This window comes from Serinus canaria, chromosome 3 (genome assembly GCF_022539315.1).
Source record: "Serinus canaria isolate serCan28SL12 chromosome 3, serCan2020, whole genome shotgun sequence".
Taxonomy (NCBI): Eukaryota; Metazoa; Chordata; class Aves; order Passeriformes; family Fringillidae; genus Serinus; species Serinus canaria.
In genome coordinates, this window is record NC_066316.1 from 111,877,245 (window position 1) to 111,899,022 (window position 21,778).

The 21,778-nt window shown below is 46.0% G+C and overlaps 1 protein-coding gene across 12 annotated transcripts; it reads right to left on the reverse strand.

Moving 5' to 3' along the window:
• Positions 1–708: 708 nt before the first annotated feature.
• On the reverse strand, positions 709–21,372 carry LOC103824852 (fibrinogen-like protein 1). Of its 12 annotated transcripts, none has more exons than XR_007777327.1 (8): positions 21,098–21,372; positions 18,136–18,547; positions 15,287–15,509; positions 12,234–12,371; positions 11,071–11,287; positions 8,993–9,188; positions 2,722–3,125; positions 709–1,336 (listed from the first exon to the last, which is right to left on the reverse strand). XR_007777327.1 is itself a non-coding variant. In XM_050972991.1 (7 exons), the coding sequence occupies exons 2-7, from the start codon at positions 18,508–18,510 to the stop codon at positions 2,979–2,981; spliced, it is 1,296 nt and encodes a 431-aa protein (XP_050828948.1). In that variant the 5' UTR covers positions 18,511–18,577; positions 21,098–21,372; the 3' UTR covers positions 709–2,978. The 12 variants fall into 12 exon arrangements, 1 of the variants encoding a protein (XP_050828948.1); XR_007777325.1 differs by having other exon boundaries at positions 709–2,306; XR_007777322.1 differs by having other exon boundaries at positions 709–2,397.
• Between the last annotated feature and the right edge of the window lie 406 nt (positions 21,373–21,778).

Genomic DNA, 21,778 nt, shown 5'->3' on the forward strand with positions numbered 1-21,778 from the left:
CCCCGTGGGATTCCCAAGGTTTGGGAATCTCCAAGTTTAATAATTAATTAATCCATCAGATGGTGGATTAATATCAGTAATGGGATCATTAATTAATTAATTAAGCTGATTATTAAGTGGTTAATTAATCCCTAGGCAGGGTTTTGATCATCCAGGAAGGATCACGGAATTATGGCCGGTGATCCAACGGGAATGTCGGATCCAAGACACATCCGGGAGAATCTTGGGAATGCCTCACACCCTTGGAAAACTTCCAGGGAAAACCAAGAGCCAAAAAAACCATTGGTTCATTCTCTGGGAATTCTTTATTTGTGGGATGCTTGGAAGGCAACTTGTCTGTGGATTTATCCATAAAAAAAAAAACGACATTCCAGGGAAAACAGAGTCCGGGAATATGGGAAAGGATCCACCAGGAGAGCACCAGGAGGGAAGGGATAAATCCGACTTTCCCTCCTCAGAAAACATGGAACAGGGAAAAAGGTCAGTTAATTAAATAGTAATTAAATTAAATTAAATTAATTAAATTAAATTAAATTAATTAAATATTCATCATCAAACGCCGGGAGGGCGGAGCCGAGTCCCAGCATCCAAGTCGGGATCCCAGGAAAAGACAAAGCCAGGGAAAAAAGGAGGGTTTCCAGCTGAATTAATTAAATTAATTATCCCAATTAATTATTCAAATTAACCAAATAGATTCTAATTATCCAGAGTCAAAAAAATGAGGTTTAAATCCCGTCTGATCATTCCCGATCCCTTTTTCGGCTGGATTGGGAAATCCATCGGGAATTCTTTGTCGGAGGTGAAAACGGAAGGAAAAATGGAAAAAATTCCCAGTTTTGGTTTTTTGTTTGGAATATTTTTATTCCCAAGGGTGCAGAACACAATCCTTCCTCGTTTTCCTGGGATTCCACCCCTGGGAATGCGCCTTGGATCTCCCGGATTCCCTCAGAGCCGATCCCGTGCATCCCTGAGGTCGTGGATCTTTGGGATCTTTGGAAGCGGGATGCAAATCCTCGGGAAGAAAAGCTGATCCATCAAATCCCACCTGGAAAATCCCCCCCAGGAGCGCTTCCATTGCTTCCCTTGGGAGATTCCATCGGGTTGGCATTCATGGGACTCCACATGGATCAGCCTGGAGTGGATTCCCAGCACACAAACACCTGGATTTAGTCTTGGGAATGCCCTTCCCAGGGACCACCTCCACATTCCCAGAAAATCAGGATCCCAGTTGGATCCATTCCCTTCCCAGGAATCAGCTCCATATTCCCAGGAAATCTCCCACGTTGGAGGACCTGGATCAATTCCCCATTGGATCCATTCCCTTCCCAGGAATCACCTCCACATTCCCAGGAGATCTCTCCCGTTGGAGACTGAGATAATTCCCTGTTGGATCCTGGATGGATCCATTCCCATCCCAGGATCTACCTCCACATTCCCAGGAGGTCTCCCACGTTGGAGGACTCGGATCAATTCCCAATTGGATCCCACCTGGATCCATTCCCTTCCCAGGAATCACCTCCCCTTTCCCAGGAGATCTCCCACGTTGGAGCACTTGGATCGATTCCCCATTGGATCCATTCCCTTCCCAAGAACCACCTCCACATTCCCAAGAGATCTCCCACGTTGGAACACTTGGATCAATTCCCAGTTGGATCCCAGCTGGATCCATTCCCATCCCAGGAATCACCTCCACATTCCCAGGAGATCTCCCACGTTGGAGGACTCGTATGCATTCCCAGTTGGATCCATTCCCTTCCCAGGAATCACCTCCACATTCCTGGGAGTTCTCTCCCATTGGAGACTCAGATAATTCCCTGTTGGATCCTGGCTGGATCCATTCCCATCCCAGGAGATCTACCTCCACATTCCCGGGAGATCTCCCACGATGGAGGGCTCAGATCAGTTCCCAGCTGGATCCCAGCTGGATCCATTCCCTTCCCAGGAATCACCTCCACATTCCCAAGAGATTTGGATCCATTCCCTTCCTCATTCCCAGATCTCCCACACTGGAGGACTCAGATCCATTCCCAGGTGGATCCCGGTTAGATCCATTCCCTTCCACATTCCCAGGAGATCTCCCACAATGAAGGACTTGGACTGATCCCAGTTGGATCCATTCCCTTCCCAGGAACCATCTCCATATTCCCAGGAGATCTCCCACATTGGAGGACTCGGATCCATTCCCAGTTGGATCCCAGTTGGATCCATTCCCTTCCCAGGAATCACATCCACATTCCCAGGAGATCTCCCACACTGGAGCACTCAGATCAATTCCCCATTGGATCCATTCCCTTCCCAGGAATCACCTCCACATTCCAAGGAGATCTCCCACATTGGAGGACTCGGATCCATTCCCAGCTGGATCCCGGTTGGATCCGTTCCCTTCCCAGGAATCACCTCCACATTCCCGGAGATCTCCCACATTGGAGGACTCGGATCCATTCCCAGTTGGATCCCAGTTAGATCCATTCCCTTCTTCATTCCAAGGAGATCTCCCACATTGGAGGACTCGGATCCATTCCCAGCTGGATCCCGGTTCGATCCATTCCCTTCCACATTCCCAGGAGATCTCCCACACTGGAGCACTCAGATCAATTCCCCATTGGATCCATTCCCTTCCCAGGAATCACCTCCACATTCCAAGGAGATCTCCCACATTGGAGGACTCGGATCCATTCCCAGCTGGATCCCGGTTCGATCCATTCCCTTCCCAGGAATCACCTCCACATTCCAAGGAGATCTCCCACATTGGAGGACTCGGATCCATTCCCAGCTGGATCCCGGTTCGATCCATTCCCTTCCACATTCCCAGGAGATCTCCCACGTTGGAACCCTCAGATCAATTCCCCGTCGGATCCCAGCTGGATCCATCCCCACAAACCCAACAGCACCAGTTTGGTCCATCCCAAATCCATTTCCCGGCGCCATTCCCAGCTGGAATTCCGCGGGATGGGAAGCGGGGACGGCCCCGGGGCGGGTCAGGGAGAGAGGTGGGGCCGGAATGCGCGGGGCCGGATCATCATCACCACCTTCCTCAGGGAATAATAATCCGTGTCCTTCCAGGAATACCAGACGATCCCGTCCGGGCCCAGCATCTTCCGGTGCTTCAGGGAATAGCGGCCGCCCTGCGGAGCGGAGAGGGGAGATCGGGAATGGGGGAAATAACACAAAATGCAAGAAAAACACCCCCAAAATGCAACAGAAACACCCCAAAAATACAGCAAAAACACCCCAAAAATGAAATAAAAACACCTCAAAAGATGTAAGAAAAACACCCCAAAAATACAGCAAAAACCACCCCAAAAATGAAATAAAAACACCTCAAAATACAAGGAAAACACCCCAAAATATAACAAAAAACCCCAAAATACAAACATATAAAATGCCCTATAAAAATGTCAAAATCAGTAAAAAATAAATTAATAACACAACAAAAACACCCCAAAAATAAAACAAAAACACCCCAAAATATTACAAAAATACAACAAAATGCAGCAAAACCACCCAAAAAATAAAATAAAACCACCCCACAAATAAAACAAAAACATCCCAAAAATACAGCAAAACCACCTCAAAATATAACAAAAACACCCCAAAAATAAAACAAAAACACCCCAAAATGCAACAAAAACACTCCCAAAAATATAACAGAAACACCCAAAAAATACAACAGAAACACCTCAAAATATAACAAAAATACAACAAAATGCAACAAAAACACCCCAAAATGCAACAAGGAAAACACAAAGTACAAAAAACCACCCCAAAATACAACAAAAACCACCCCCAAAAATATAACAGAAACACCCCAAAAATACAACAAAAACACCCCCAAAATACAGCAAAAACACCTCAAAATATAACAAAAATACAACTGAAACACCCCAAAAATACAGCAAAAACACCCCAAAAATGAAATAAAAACACCCCAAAAGATGTAACAAAAACACCCCAAAAATACAGCAAAAACCACCTCAAAATATAAGAAAAATACAACAAAATGCAACAAAACCACCCCAAAAATAAAACAGAAACACCCCAAAAATACAAACAAAACTACCCCAAAAATGCAACAAAACCACCTCAAAATATACAACTAAAACACCCCAAAACCACAACAAAACCACCCAAAATGCAACAAAAACACACGAAAAATAAAACAGAAACATCCCAAAAATACGGCAAAACCACCCCAAAATATAACAAAAATACAACAAAATGCAACAAAGACACCCCAAAATGCAACAAAAACTACCCCGAAAAATATAACAGAAACACCTCAAAAATACAACAAAAACACCCCAAAATACAGCAAAAACACCTCAAAATATAACAAAAATACAACAAAAACACCCCAAAAATACAGCAAAACCACCCCAAAAATGAAATAAAAACACCCCAAAAGATATAACAAAAATACAACAAAATACAACAAAAACACCCCAAAAATACAGCAAAACCACCCCAAAAATAAAATAAAAACACCCCAAAAGATATAACAAAAACACCCCAAAAATACAGCAAAAAACACCCCAAAATACAACGAAAACACCCCAAAAATAAAATAAAAACACCCCAAAAGATGTAAGAAAAACATTCTAAAAATACAGCAAAAACCACCTCAAAATACAACAAAATGCAACAAAAATAAAAACACCCCAAAATACAACAAAAACACCCCAAAAGATACAACAAAAACACCCCAAAAATACAGCAAAAACCAACTCAAAATATAAGAAAAATACAAAAAAAAAAAGCAACAAAACCACCCCAAAAATAAAACAGAAACACCCCAAAATGCAACAGAAACACCCCAAAATATAACAAAAACCACGCCCAAAAATATAAGAAAACCACCCCAAAAATTTAACAAAAACACCCCAAAAATACAACAAAAAACCCAAAATACAAACATATAAAATGCCCTATAAAAATGTCAAAATCAGTAAAAAATTAATTAATAATACGACAAAATCACCCCAAAAAAAACCCAAAATCACCCCAAAAATACAACAAAAACACCCCAAAATATAACGAAATCAACCCAAAAATACAACAAAAAACCCCGAAATATAAACATATAAAAAACCCTATAAAAATATCAAAATCAGTAAAAAATAAATTATTAATTCAACAAAAACACCCCAAAATACAACAAAAACACCCCAAAATACAAACATACAAAAACCCTATAAAAATATCAAAATCAGTCAAAAATTAATTAATTTCTTTTGATTCTTAGGACTTTTTAGAAACTTTTAATTGCTATTAATAAAATATTCTGTATAGACTTTGAAAGTTTTAAAGCAATTTACCTTCTCCTAATCCGACCTCACAAAAGAAATTAAATAATAATTAAAAATATAATACTATAGAATTTATAATATTTAATAGTTATATATTATTATATTATTATTAAGTATTATAATATTATTATTATTATGATTATTAGATTATTATTATTATTATTTTACTATTATTATTATTTTTATGTTACTATTATTACTATTATTAGTATTTGTATTATGTTCATTAATATTGTAATATTTTTATATATTTAGATATATTTTTATATATTCTATATAATAAAGAAATTCATTACAAGCATTGAAACACATTAATAATAATTCTAATAATGTTATTATAAATTATAGTAATAAAATAGTAATATTATGATAGCATTATATAATATTAATATGATATTAATATCATTATAAAATTACTAATATATTATTCTATTAGTTGTGTTAAGGATAATATATATTAATAGTAGTATTTTAAATATTATACTAATGAAAATACCAATGCTACATTAATATAATATTAATATTATTAATAATAATAGTAATAATAATATTGATGATGATATTATTATTGTTGTTATTATTATTATTACTATTATTATTATATTTTTGCAAGCTGTTATATATTATTAGATATTTATTATAATATATAAAATATATAATAATAATATAACACATTAATAATATTAATATTAATGCAATTATAAATTGTAGTAATATAATAGCAAAATATTATTTTATATTTATTATTATATATATACAATAATATTAATATAAAAAATTATTATGTATATTAATATATAAGTTGTATCATTAATAATATCTATTAACGTTATTATTCTAAATATTTTAATTGTAATAATGAACAACATTAATACAACATAAAAATTAATATTAATATTAATATTAATATTAATGTTAATAGAATAGTAATATTGATGCTGTACTATTATTATTATTAATAATATAATATTAATATTAAATTAATATTAAATTAATATTAATATTATTATTATATTTTTGCAAGCTTTTATATATTTTTCTCTATTTTATATGATAGATAAATATATTATAATAATCAAACCACTTTAATAATAATAATATTATTATTAATGCTATTACAAATGACAGTAATATAATAGCTATTATTGATTATTATTATTATTATATTATATTATTATATTATTATTATTATTATTATTATTATGATGTTATTATTATTATTACAATCTATGATATTAATATATTAATAACATTTCAGTATTTCTAGTATATTATTATATAAGTTTTATTAATAATAACATTTATTAATAGTATTACTGTAAATTTTATTATAAGAATGAACTGTATGAATACTACATAATATTAATATTGATATTAATAGTATTATAATATTCGATATTAGTAATAATATTGATATTTATATTCGTAATAATATGATATTGCTATTAATAATTGAAATAATAATAGTAATAATAATAGTAAAAATAATAGTAATAATAATAATAACAATAATAATAGTAATAATAATAATATAATAACAGTAATAATAATAACAAGAATAATAACATAATAATAAAATAATAATAATAATAATAATAATAGTAATAATAATAATAATAAATAATAAGAATAATAATAATAAATAAAATAATAATAATAACAAATACCAAACCCACCCCACTCATCAACACTAATTAAGAAATCTCAAAATTAAAAGATTAACCAAAAATTAAATTAAATTCATTTAATTAAGGCAACTAAACAAAATTAAAACATCAAATTAAGGAAATTTAATTAATGAACAATAATTAATAAACGAACCAAACCCACAACAAGAGGGAAATGTTTGGGAGCGGTTTTGGGATGGGATCATGGGAAAATGAATTCTTGGAAATACGGGAGGAGGATTGGGAATGTTGGGAATTCTTGGATTCCACCTCGGAGAACTTCTCCAACCTCAACAATTCCGGAATGATCTCCCAGGGAATGAGGGATGGGATCCAGCTGGGCCAGGGGAGGGAATTATGGGATTTTGGGAATAACTCCTGCCTGGAAAAGGTTTCCCAGCAGCAGGACTGGAAATGCTGGGAATGCTTGGATTCCACACTGGAGAACTTCTCCAAGCTCAACAATTCTGGAATGATCTCCCTGGGAACGAGGGATGGGATCCAGCTGGGCCAGGGGAGGGAATTATGGGATTTTGGGAATAATTCCTGCCTGGAAAAGGTTTCCCACTGGCAGGACTGGACAATGCTGGGAAATGCTTGGATTCCACAACTGGAGAACTTCTCCAACCTCAACAATTCCGGAATGATCTCCCTGGGAACGAGGGATGGGATCCAGCTGGGCCAGGGGAGGGAATTATGGGATTTTGGGAATAATTCCTCATGGAAAAGGTTTCCCATTGGCAGGACTGGAAATGCTGGGAATGCTTGGATTCCACACTGGAGAACTTCTCCAACCTCAACAATTCCGGAATGATCTCCCTGGGAATGAGGGATGGGATCCAGCAGGGCCAGGGGAGGTTTATGGGATTTTGGGAATAATTCCTGATGGGAAAGGTTTTCCCACCCGAGGGCAGGATCAGATTTCCCATTCCCGGATGGATTTGGGAGGACAAGGATCAGTGGTGGGATCAGAAATGCTGGGAATGCTTGGATTCCACCCTGGAGAACTTCTCCAACCTCAACAATTCTGGAATGATCTCCCTGGGAACGAGGGATGGGATCCAGCTGGGCCAGGGGAGGTTTATGGGATTTTGGGAATAATTCCTCATGGAAAGGGTTTTAGGGCAGGATCAGATTTCCCATTCATGAATGGATTTGGGAGGACTCAAGGATCATGGGATTGAAGGTCCATGGATCCCATCCCAAACCACTCCGGGATTCTGGGATCCAGGACACTCAGGATCCATCCCCAGGGATTTTTATGGAATTTGGGGATGGAGAAGGGAAGGGAGACCCTGCCTGGAGTCCAAGCTGGGAATGTTGGGAATGCTTGGATTTGTCTTCGGAGAACTTCTCCAACCTCAACAATTCTGGAATGATCTCCCAGGGAACGAGGGATGGGATCCAGCTGGGCCAGGGGAGGGAATTATGGGATTTTGGGAATAATTCCTCATGGAAAAGGTTTCCCACCGAGGGCAGGATGGATCCATGCTGGGAATGCATTGGGAGGACTCAAGGCATGGATGAAGGTCCTGGATCCCATCCCAAACACTCCGGGATATGGGATCCGCGGACATCAGGATCGGATCCAGCAGGGATTTGAGGGAATTTGGGGATGGAGAAGGAAGGAGACCCTGCCTGGAGGTCCAGAGCGGGGAAATGTGGGAATGCTTGGATTTGTCTTCGGAGAACTTCTCCAACCTCAACAATTCCGGAATGATCTCCCAGGGAACGAGGGATGGGATCCAGCTGGGCCAGGGGAGGGAATTATGGGATTTTGGGAATAATTCCTGCCTGGAAAAGGTTTCCCACTGGCAGGACTGGAAATGCTGGGAATGCTTGGATTCCACCCTGGAGAACTTCTCCAACCTCAACAATTCCACGATTCCAGGAGCGCCCCCCCCCCCTCTCCCCACATCCCGCTTTTCCCCGACCTCCATCCCTCCGATTTTTTGGACAAAAAAAACCCCAATTCCCAACCGGGAAAAAACAATTCCCGGATTCCCTCCGTGCCTTCACCTTGTAGTAGACGCCGTTGAGGTTGGAGAAGAAGCACTGGTGGTACCACCAGCCCCCGTGGGAGATCTCGGCGCAGATATTCCCGGAATCCGGAGTGCTGAAGCTCCTCTTGTCGTGGTACCAGGCGAAGGAATCCTCCACGGTGCCGCTGAACCCGTCCACGTGCAGCCGGTAGGAATTCTCCTCGTCCTCGATGCTGCGGGGTGGAGGGGGGAAAAAGAAGGAATTTTCCCCTCGGGATTGTGGGAATTCTGTGGGAATTTTTGTTTTTCCGAGAGGGGGGTTGGGCGTTCTTGGGCGTGGCTGCTCCCTGCTGGGATTTATTTCCATGAAAAGTCAAGGATGAGGAGTCAAGGATTTTTCCTTCTGTGGGATGGGGAATTTGGGAATTCCGGGATGAAAATTCCCGATTTTCATCATGAAAATGAAGGAGGCGAGCAAGGCTGGGAAGCCACCCCAAAGGAATGCGGGAGCCTCGGGAAAATCCCCTTGGATTTTATCCAGCGCTCTGCACTGCATCCCAAAAATGGAGATAATTACTGGAATGGTGGAATTATGGGATGGTTTGGGTGGGAAGGGACCTTCCAGCCCATCCCATTCCAACCCCGACACCTCCCAGAATCCCAGGCTGCTCCTGGGATATGGCAGGGCATGGGATGGGGTGGGATTGGAGGTCCCTTCCCACCCAAACCATTCCGGGATCCTCTGGAGCTGCTGGGATGGCTCCAAGCTGGAATTCTGTCCCAGCGGAGAAATACTTTGGGATGTGGATCTGAGGGGAAAAAAATCGGATCCACGGAATCCTTGGAACTGCTCCCTGATCCCAAAGGGGCTCCAGGAGAGCTGGGATTTGGGAAAGAGCTGGAGGGGCAGGAGCCAGGGAATGGCTTCCCGTGGGAAAGGGGAGATTGGGAATGTGGGATCTTGGGAAGGAATTCCTGGCTGGGCTGGAATTCCCAGAGGATCCCTGGATCTCTGGCAGTGTCCCAGGGTGGGTTTGGATCAGCCTGGGATGGTGGGAAGTGTCCCTGGGATGGGATTGAAGGTCCATGGATCCCATCCCAAACCATCCCGGGATTCTGGGATCCAGGACACTCAGGATCCATCCCGAGGGATTTTTATGGGATTTGAGGATGGAAAAGGGAAGGGAGACCCTGCCGGGAGTCCTGAGATTCCAAATGGAGCCCCTGAATCCCAAAAATCTTTCTGAAAGTTGGAATAGGACTGGATGCAATGCCAGGCTGGGAGAGCTGGGAATGTGCAGCTGGATCAGGGAAGGATGCAGGGAATCCTTGGAGCCTTTTCCAGAGGGAAAGGAGAGCTGGGATTTGGGCAAGGGCTGGAGGGGCAGGAGCCAGGGAATGGCTTCCAGTGGGAAAGGGGAGCTTGGGATGGTGGGATCTTGGGAAGGAATTCCTGGCTGGGCTGGAATTCCCAGGGAATCCCTGGCAGTGTCCCAGAAAATGTTGGATCACCCTGGGATGGTGGGAAGTGTCCCTGCCCATGGAATGGGATGAGTTTGGAAATGTCCCTTCCCACCCAAAGCATTCCAGGATTTTTGGAGCCAGGAGAACTTCCAGGAGAAACCGGGAATGGGATCCTCTGGGACAATCCAGACACTCCTGGACACTCGGGAATAATCCAGGATGTGGCTGATGCAGTTGGAAAAACAAAACACGGGAAGAGGGGAAGGGCTGGAAATTCCAAAGGATTCCAGGAAATAAACGAGCGGAGACGCCAAAATTCCAAGCCGGGAAAAATGTTGAGTCCTTTTGAGGAATTTTGGGGCGAATTCCTCAAAATTTTGGGCACAGAGCTCAGTAATTGGGGCTGAAAAAAGCAGGGAGAAGCCGGGGAATATCCACGGGATCCTTCACCTCCTTCCTCCCATGGATTGGGAATTCGGGTGACGCCGCCCATTCCCTCACTCACACCCAACTCCATCCCAAATTTGGGATGAAATCCAGGTGGGAAGAGAAGGAGAGATTGTGCACAGCCCGGAAACCTCCCTGGACAGAATTCCCGTTGCCTGGGGGTCTCCCGGGGTTGGAAATCCCGGGAATTACCCCAGGTTTTACCTGAAGACCTGGTAGAAGGCGTGCTTGTGTTTGTTATTCCAGTCTTCCAGGTCGATCCGTAGGGAATAATCCCCCTGGCTCGTCATCCTGTGGATGTTGTCATTGCCCAGCCAGAATTCCCCGTTGAGGTCCCCGAATCCTTCTTTGTACTCGTTCCAGGTCCGGTTGAAATCCACGGATCCGTCCTGGCGCCGCTGGATGACGGTCCAGCCGCCCCCTGCCGGGAGAGGATGGGAATCGGGAAAATCCAGGGAAAATCCAGGGAAAAATGGAATTTGAAGCCTTGGAATTGTCCAGGAGAGCTGGGATTTGGGATTTGGGATGAAGGATGGAGGGCCGGGAGTCAGGGAATGGCTTCCCACTGGGAAAGGGGAGCTTGGGATGGTGGGATCTTGGGAAGGAATTCCTGGCTGGGCTGGAATTCCCAAAGAATCCCTGGATCCCTGGCAGTGTCCCAGGGTGGGTTTGGATCAGCCTGGGATGGTGGGAAGTGTCCCTGGGATGGGATTGAAGGTCCATGGATCCCATCCCAAACCATCCCAGGATTCTGGGATCAAGGACACTCAAGATCCATCCCGAGGGATTTTTATGGGATTTGGGGATGGAAAAGGGAAGGGAGACCCTGCCTGGAGTCCCCAATTCACAGTGAAACCTCTGGATCCCAAAATTCCTTCTCAAGGAGGAGTGGGATGGGGCTGGATCCAATCCAGGAGAGCTGGAGAGGGATTTGGGAAAAGGGCCTGGAATGGCAGCACAGGGAACGGCTCCCACTGCCAGAGGGTTGGAATTTGGAGATTTTGGGATTTTGAGATCTTGGGAAGGAATTCCTGGCTGGTCTGGAATTCCCAGAGGATCCCTGGATCCCTGCGAATGTCCAAGGAAAAGCTGGATCACCCTGGGATAGCGGGAGGTGTCGGGATTGGACCAGGATGGGATTTGAGGTCCTTTCCCACCCAAACCACTCCAGGATTTAGGATTCCCTTCACCAAATCCCAGAATATCCGGATGAGACCCACCAGGATCTCCGGAACACCCCAAAATTCCCACCCGAGCACTTCCCAAACCCTCTGGGATCTGCATCAGCCTTGGGAACCACCCCAGCTCCCGACCACCCCTGGGATCACCGGGATCCAACACCAACAAATCCCCGGCGAATTCCGGACCTTCCGTGTCCATCTCGCAGAGGACCTCGATGGGAATTCCGCGCACCGAGGGCAGGATGCTGTAGATCCCGGATCTCCGGAGCCCGTTGGAGTAGACGGAGGCGCAGTCGATGGGACAATTCCGGCCATGTTGGATTTCTGGGAAAGAGAGAGAGAGAGGCGGTTGCGGATTTTGCCGTAAATCTGGAAAAGTTGGGGGGAAAAAAAATTCCTGGATTTGGTGGTTCGGGGGTGAAATTTTGGCAGTGAGGGTTCGGGTTTCACTGGGGATTTTTCCAGAGTTTTCCAGAGCCTAAAGGGGAATGTTACAGGGAAAATCTGAAATTGTTCCGGGGTGAATCCCAAATTATTCCAGGGAGAATCCAAAGCTATTCCAGAAAAAATCTGAAATTTTTCCAGGGAATATCTGAAATTATTCTGGGGTGAATCCCAAATTATTCCAGGAAGAATCGCAAATTATTCCAGGGAGAATCCCAAATTATTCCAGGGAGAATCCCAAATTATTCCAGGGAGAATGCAAAATTATTCCAGAGAAAATCTGAAATTATTCCAGGGAAAATCTGCAATTATTCTGGGGAGAATTCTGAAATTATTCCAGGGAAAATCACAAATTCTTCCAGGGAAAATCTGAAATTATTCTGGGGAGAATCCCATATTATTCCAGGGAGAATCCCAAATTATTCCAGGGAGAATCCAAAGCTATTCCAGAAAAAATCTGAAATTATTCCAGGGAAAATCTGAAATTATTCTGGGGTGAATCCCAAATTATTCCAGGGAGAATCCCAAATTATTCCTGGGAGAATCGCAAATTATTCTGGGGAGAATCCAAATTTATTCCAAAGAAAATCTGAAATTATTCCAGGGAAAATCTGCAATTATTCTGGGGAGAATTCTGAAATTATTCCAGGTAAAATCACAAAGTATCCCTGGGAAAATCACAAATTATTCCAGGGAAAAGCTGAAATTATTCCAAGAAGTATCCCAAAATATTCCAGGGAGAATCTGAAATTATTCTGGAGAGAATCTGAAATTATTCCGGAGGGAATCCCAAATTATTCCAAGCAAAACGCGAAATTATTCCAGGGAAAATCCCGGAATTATTCCAGGGAAAATCCAAAATTATTCTGGGGGGAATCCCAAATGATTCCAGGAAAAATTTGGAATTATTCCAGGGAGAATTCCAAATTATTCCAGGGAAAATCACAAATTATTCAAGGGAAAAGACCCAAACACCCGAGAAATCACCAAAAGTTGTTGGTTTTTTAAGTAGGAAAAAGAAAAAATTTTAATGCTAAAAACTCCAAATTTGGGGGGTTTTTTGTGGGTTTTTTTTTGGATGGAAAATTTTCCCTGGATTTGGGCAAACTCCAGGTGTGATCCTGAGCTCATCCCACACCCATGGAGCTGGAAAAGCTACGGAAGCCCTGAGGGAAGTGGGATGGAACAGTATCCCAATCCCATTCCCAATCCCATTCCCGATTCCATTCCCAATCCCATTTCTGACCCCATTCCCCATCCCATTCCCGATTCCATTTTCAATCTCATTTCCCATCCCATTCCTGATCCCGTTCCCCATCCCATTCCAAATCTCATTTCCCATCCCATTCCTAATTCCATTCCCCATCCCATTCCCCATCCCATTCCCCATTCCCAACCCCACTCCCGGCCCCATTCCCAGCCCCATTCCTGATCCCATTCGCGGCCCCATTTCCCATCCCATTCCCGACCGCACTCCCAATCCCATTCCCAGCCCGATTCCCAGCCCTATTCCTGATCCCATTCTTGATCCCATTCTTGATCCCATTCCCCATCCCATTCCCCATCCCATTTCCCATCCCATTCCCAGCCCCATTCCCGGCCCCATTCCTGATCCCATTCCCGGCCCCATTCCCAATCCCATTCTCAATCCCATCCCTGACCCCATTCCCAATCCCATTCCTGATCCCATTCCCAATCCCATTCCCAAGCCCATTCCCAGCCCCATTCCTGATCCCATTCCTGGCCCCATTCCTGATCCCATTCCCAATCCCATTCCCGACCCCATTCCCGGTCCCATTCCCGATCTCATTCCTGCTGCAATCCCTGATCCCTTTCCAATCCCATTCCTGACCCCATTCCTGGCCCCATTCCCAGCCCCATTCCCAGCCCATTCCGCCCATTCCCCCCATTCCCACCCATCCCGACCCCATTCACCCATTCCCACCCATTCCAGCCCCATTCCCGACCACTCCCAGCCCCATTCCAGCCCCATCCCCATCCCATTCCCCCCATTCCCAGCACCATTCCCGAGCCCCATCCCAGCCCATTCCGGCCCCATTCCCAGCCCCATTCCCGGCCCCATTCCCGGCCCCATTCCCAGCCCCATTCCCGCCCCCATTCCCAACCCCATTCCCCCCCATTCCCAGCCCCATTCCCGACCACATTCCCAGCCCCATTCCCAGCCCCATTCCCAGCCCCACCCCATCCCTTCCCATCCTCCCGCCCCATTCCCAGACCCATTCCCAATCCCATTCCCAGCCCATTCCCAGCCCCACTCCAATCCCATTCCCAGCCCCATTCCCCATCCCATTCCCCCCCATTCCCAGCCCCATTCCCAGCCCCATCCCATCCATTCCCAGCCCCATTCCCAGCCCCATTCCAGCCCCACTCCCAATCCCATTCCCATCCCATTCCCAGCCCATCCCGCCCATTCCGCCCATCGGCCCATTCCAGCCCATTCCCGGCCCCATTCCCGGCCCCATTCCCGCCCCATTCCCGGCCCATTCCCGCCCCATTCCCAGCCCCATTCCCAGCCCCATTCCCAGCCCCATTCCCAGCCCCACTCCCAATCCCATTCCTCATCCCATTCCCAGCCCATTCCCATCCATTCCCAATCCCATTCCCGGCCCCATTCTCAGCCCCACTCCCAATCCCATTCCCCATCCCATTCCCAGCCCCATTCCCGGCCCCATTCCCGGCCCCATTCCCAGCCCCACTCCCAATCCCCATTCCCGGCCCCATTCCCGGCCCCATTCCCGGCCCCATTCCCGGCCCCATTCCCGCCCCATTCCCACCCGGATGCCCCATCTCCTGCTGCAGGCGGATGTCGGCGCCGTGCCGGCAGCCGGGGTTCCGCCAGGCCCAGTCGGCCAGCGCCGAGATGTTGTTGATCTGCGCCTGGATGTCGTAGAGCAGCGTGGCCTGGATGTGCTGCAGCGTGCTGGATTCCCGGGAATGCTGCTCCAGGTCCTGCAGCCTCTGGATCAGGCTCTGGTTCCGCCCTGCCGCCTCCTCCTGCTGCGGGGCGGGAGGGGAAAAAATGGGAAAAACGGGATTGGGAATGATGGCGAGGTTGGAGGATCAAAGATGGCGACGACTGGGGTTGGAATTCTTGCGGTTGCGGTTGGGATTCCCATGGCTCCCACCCGGATTGATATTCCCGGGATTCAAGGAAGGGCAGGATGGGAATGTGGGAATGGTTTCCAAACGCTTCCGCATCGGGATATTCCGGCTCGTCCCATTCCATGGGCAGGGACACTTCCCACCATCCCAGGGTGATCCAAACCCACCCTGGGACACTGCCAGGGATTCTCTGGGAATTCCAGCCCAGCCAGGAATTCCTTCCCAAGATCCCACCATCCCAAGCTCCCCTTTCCCACTGGAAGCCATTCCCTGGCTCCTGCCCCTCCAGCCCTTGCCCAAATCCCAGCTCTCCTTTCCCTCTGGAAAAGGCTCCAAGGATTCCCTGGATCCTTCCCTGATCCAGCTGCACATTCCCAGCTCTCCGGCCTCTCCTCATCCTGAAAATTCCAGCCCTGGATGTCCCTAAAGAACATTTACATCCCTTTCCCTCCTTTTTTCCAGGAAAACCAGGCTCTGATCCCGTGTCAAATCCAGGGTGAAGCTGGCAGGAGATTCCCAGAGCAGATTCCAGGGGACGGGCACCCCGATCCCACCTGGAATGTGCCGCCCTCTCCATGGTCCCATTAGAGGGCAGGGCAGAAATTTTTTATCCAGAAATTCCCAAATCCCACAGCAGCCTGGGAATTCCCCCCCTGCTTCCCCATCCCTGTCGTGGGTCTGGCAAAGGATCCTTGAGTCCTTCCAAAGGTGGAGGAGATTCCATGGATGAAACTCAAGGATCTGGGATTGGTTTTGAGGAAATTAATCCCAGAAGGTGGAGGAGATTCCATGGGTGAAACTCAAGGATTTGGGATTGATTTTGAGGAAATTCATCCTGGAATCCAAGTTCCGATCCTGCCAAATTCCAGGAGCTGGAAGCACCCATGGAAAAGAATCCATGGACACTTTTACTTGGGATCTCCAAGGCTTTGGGAATGGGATGGACCCGCGGTCCTTGCAAAGGTGGAGGAGATTTCATGGATAAAACTCAGGGATTTGGGATTGGTTTTGAGGAAATTAACTCCTTCACCTGGAAGGTGAATGAGTTTCCATGGATGAAACTCAAGGATTTGGAGGAAATTCATCCCAAAATCCAAGTTCCAACCCTGCCAAAGTCCAGGAGCTGGAAGCACCCATGGAAAAAATTCCATGGACACTTTAACATGGAATCTCCATTGCTTTGGGAATGGATCTGCACCCCTTAAAAAATTGGAGGAGATTCCATGGATGAAACTCAAGGATTTGGGATTGGTTTTGAGGAAATTCATCCCGGAATCCAAATTCCAACCCTGCCAAATTCCAGGAGCTGGAAGCACCCATGGAAAAGAATCCATGGACACTTTTACATGGAATCTCCAGGGCTTTGGGAATGGGATGGACCTGCACACCTTCCAAAAGTAGAGGAGATTCCATGGATGAAACTCAAGGATTTGGGATTGGTTTTGAGGGAATTGACCCTGGAATGCTCCTGATCCAAGTTCCGGCCCTGGGACATTCCAGAGCTGGAAGCACCCCTGGAAAAAATTCGATGGACAACTTTATTGGGATCTTCCAGGGTATGGGAATGGGATGGATCCACAGTCCTTAAAAATGGGATTGGTTTTGAGAAATTCCCGGAATCCAATTCCACCCTGCAATCCAGGAGCTGGAGCACCCATGGAAAAGATCCTGGACATTTACATGGAATCTCAGGCTTGGGATGGGAGGACCTCACCCCTTCCAAGTAGAGGAGATTCCATGGATGAAACTCAAGGATTTGGGATTGGCTTTGAGGGAATTGACCCTGGAATGCTCCTGATCCAAGTTCCAACCCTGCCACATTCCAGGAGCTGGAAGCACCAATGGAAAAAATTCCGTGGACACTTTTACTTGGGATCTCCAGGCTTTGGGAATGGGATGGATCCACACTCCTTAAAAAGTTGGAGGAGATTCCATGGATAAAACTCAGGGATTTGGGATTGGTTTTGAGGAAATTATCCCCAGAAGGTGGAGAAGATTCCACAGGTGAAACTCAAAGATTTGGGATCGGTTTTGATGCAATTCATCCCGGAATCCAAATTCCAACCCTGCCAAATTCCAGGAGCTGGAAGCACCCATGGAAAAAATTCCATGGACACTTTTACTTGGGATCTCCAGGGCTTTGGGAATGAGATGGACCCACAACACTTCCAAAGGTGGAGGAGATTCCATGGATGAAACTCAAGGATCTGGGATTGGTTTCGAGGAAATTCATCCTGGAATATTCCTGATCCAAGTTCCAACCCTGCCAAATCCCAGGAGCCGGAAGCACCCACGGAACAAATCCCATGGACTCCACATGGACCTGGATCTCCAGGGCTTTGGGGATAGGATGGACCCACAGCCCTTCCAAAGGTGGAGGAGATTCCATGGATAAAACTCAGGGATTTGGGAATGGTTTTGAGGAAATTCATCCCGGAATCCAAATTCCAACCCTTCCAAATCCCAGGATCCGGAACCGCCCACAGAACCAACGCCCCGCGGAGCGTCCTGGACACCTCACCGTGACCTCCACGGCTTTGAGGCGGTGCCGGTGGTTGCGGAGCTCCTCCTGGAGCTCGGAGATCAGCTCGCGGAGCTCCAGGATCTGCTGCTTGCGCTCCTCGTTCTCGTGGAGCCAGTAGGAGACCTCGTCGGTGCAGCGGAACAGGTCCGGGCAGCGCCGCTCGTCGCCCTGCGGCAGCGTGGCCACGATGCGGCACCGCCCGTCCGGCAGCACCTGGTTGCTGTACTCGCCGCACCGGATCAATCCCGGAGATTCCCGGGGATCCTCGTGCTCCCGGTAGCCGGCGGGGAGGGATTTCTCCAGGGATGGGCGGCTGAGAGCGGCCAGGAGGAGGAGGGAGAGCAGGCCGGCTTTTCCAGGATGGAATTCCATCGGGGGTGGTGGCGGATACGAGCTGAGTCCACAGTTCCTGGGAAATGAGGATTTATTTCCCAAAATCCTGGGAAATCCAGATTTTTCCCACAATTTTAGGAAATGAGGATTTATTCCTCACAATCCTGGGAAATGAGGATTTATTCCCCACAATTTTGGGAAGTGAGAATTTATTCCCAAAATTCCGGGAAATGAAGATTTATTTCTCACAATTTTGGGAAATGAAGATTTTTCCCACAAACCTGGGAAATGTGGATTTATTTCCCACAATTTTGGGAAATGTCGGTTTATTTCCCAAAATCCTGGAAAATGCAGATTTTTCTCACAATTTTGGGAAATGGAGATTTATTCCCCACAATTCCCAGGAACTGCGGATTTATTCCCCAAAATCCCGGGAAATGCAGATTTATTTCCCAAAATTCCAGGAAATGTGGATTTATTTCCCACAATTCTTGGGAAATGAAGATTTATTTCCCAAAATCCCAGAAAATGCAGATTTATTTCCCACAATCCCAGGAAATGCAGATTTATTCCCCACAATTTTGGGAAATGCGGATTTATTTCCCACAATTCTTGGGAAATGAAGATTTATTTCCCAAAATCCTGGAAAATGCAGATTTATTTCCCACAATTCCCAGGAAATGCAATTTTTTCCCACGATCCCAGGAAATGGAGATTTATTTCCCACAATTTTGGGAAATGCAGATTTATTTCCCACAATCCTGGGAAATGTGAATTTATTTCCCACAATTTTGGAAAATGTGGATTGATTTCCCAAATTCCTGGGAAATTATTTCCCACAATTCCTGGGAAATGCGGATTTATTTCCCACAATTCCAGGGAAATGCAGATTTATTCCCAAAATCCAGAGAAATGAAGATTTTTCCCACAATCCTGGGAAATGAGGATTTATTTTCCACGATCCCAGGAAACGGAGATTTATTTCCCAAAATTCCCAGGAAATGCAGATTTATTTCCCAAAATTCCAGGAAATGTGGATTTATTTCCCACAATTCTTGGGAAATGAAGATTTATTTCCCAAAATCCCGGAAAATGCAGATTTATTTCCCACAATTTTGGGAAATGAGGATTTATTCCCCACAATTCCCAGGAAATGCGGATTTATTTCCCAAAATCCCAGGAAATGAAGATTTTATCTCCCAAAATTCTGGGAAATGTGGATTTATTTCCCAAAATCCTGGGAAATGCAGATTTATTTCCCACAATCTTGGGAAATGTGGATTAATTCCCCACAATTCCCAGGAAATGTGGATTAATTCCCCACAATTTTAGGAAATGCGGATTTTTTTCCAAAATTCCCGGGAAATGCAGATTTATGGGATCTGATCCCATGAAATTCCAAGATGGGATCGGTTGGGATCCTCCCCTCTGTTCCAGGCTCCGTGGGCAACAATTCCCTCCCTCCGGAATGGTTTGGAGGGTGTGGAAGTTGGGATAAGGTGTCGGAATTCTCGGGAATTCTGGAATTCCAGCACTGGGGATCAGGCGCGGGGAGGAGACGCCTCTCCCAAACTGGGTGTCCCGGAATTCCGGCTCTTCCTGGGAATGGGAATCAGAGCCAGGAGTGGATGATGGAAAAGTTTCTGGGAGCAACAGCCAGAGGTGCTGCCAAAATTCCTGGATCCCTCCAGCCATTCCCAAGGGAACAGGCATGGATTAGACCACCATCCCAACATTCCCAGTCCCATTCCAGCCATTCCCAAGGATTCAGAGCATGGATCAGACCCCTCCCAACATTCCCGATCCCATTCCAGCCATTCCCAAAAATCCAGGATTCATGGATTTAACCCTTCCCAACATTCCCAGTCCCATTCCAGCCGTTCCCAAGGATTCAGGATTCATGGATTTAACCCTTCCTAAAATTCCCAATCCCATTCCAGCCATTCCCAAGGATTCAGGACACTGATTTAACCCCCCCAAAATTCCCAATCCCATTCCAGCCATTCCCAAGTATTCAGGATGTGGATTTAACCCTTCCCAGCATTCCCAGACACATTCCTGCTGTTCCCAAGCATTCCCCCATGGATCAGACCCTTCCCAGCATTCCCAGTCCCATTCCAGCCATTCCCAAGGATTCAGGATTCATGGATTTAACCCTTCCTAAAATTCCCAATCCCATTCCAGCCATTCCCAATGACTCTCCCCACGGATCAAACCCTTCCCAGCATTCCCAATCCCATTCCATCCGTTCCCAAGGATTCAGGACATGGATCAGACCTCAAAATTCCCAATCCCACTCCAGCCATTCCCAAGGATCCAGCACGCGGATTTCCCCCCTCCAACATTCCCAATCCCACTCCAGCCATTCCCAAGGATCCAGCACGCGGATTTCCCCCCTCCCAACATTCCCAATCCCACTCCAGCCATTCCCAAGGATCCAGCACGCGGATTTCCCCCCTCCCAACATTCCCTCCGTCTCTTCCCGACCTTTCTCCGGATTAAAACCACGGATAACAAACCGGCCCTGGGGGCTGGGGGTGGGGGGAGATCCCATCTCTCCCGCACAACTCCCACAAATCCCCCAAATCCCCAGAATTCCCACAAATCCCAAGAATTCCCAACTCACCTCGGACGCTCCGGGCCGGGCTCTCCGGGACCGTCCCGCTCCCGATGCCGGCGGGCCCGGGGCCAGCGGAGGCCACGGATCCCTTGATTCCCGCTGATCCTCTCAGGGCTCTAAAAATAGGGATGAGCGAGCGGCCGCCGGGAAGGAGGATCCCGGCAGCCCCGGCCTGACCTTCTCAGCTCGCCCGGGATTATTGCGGAGCTTCGGGAATATCGGGAAAATCACCGGGACGGGGCCGGTGCGGAGCTTCCCCCGCTCCCGGTGCTGAATTATTCAGCAGCGGGGCCGCCCCTCCTCCCCTCCCGCCTTCCTCCCCTTTCTCCTCCTCCTCCTTCCTCTCCCTCCTCCTCCTCTTCCATCCCTCCCGTCTCCTCTTTTCCCTCTCCCTTTTTCCCTTCCTTTCTTTCCTTCCTTTCTTTTTCCTTTCTCCTTTCCTTTTCCTTTCTTTCCTTTCCGTTCCTTTTCCTTCCTTTCCTGTCCTTCCTTTCCTTTCTCTTTCCTTTCTGCGTTTCCTTTCCTTTCCGTTCCTTCCTATTCCTTTCCTTTCCTTTCCTTGAAAATCTTGAAATTTCCCTTGAAAGTTCTTGAAATTTCCTTGAATTTCCTGAAATTTCTTCTTGAAATTTCCTTCTTGAAATTTCATTCCTTGAAATTTCCTTTCCTTTCCTGTCCTGGAATTTC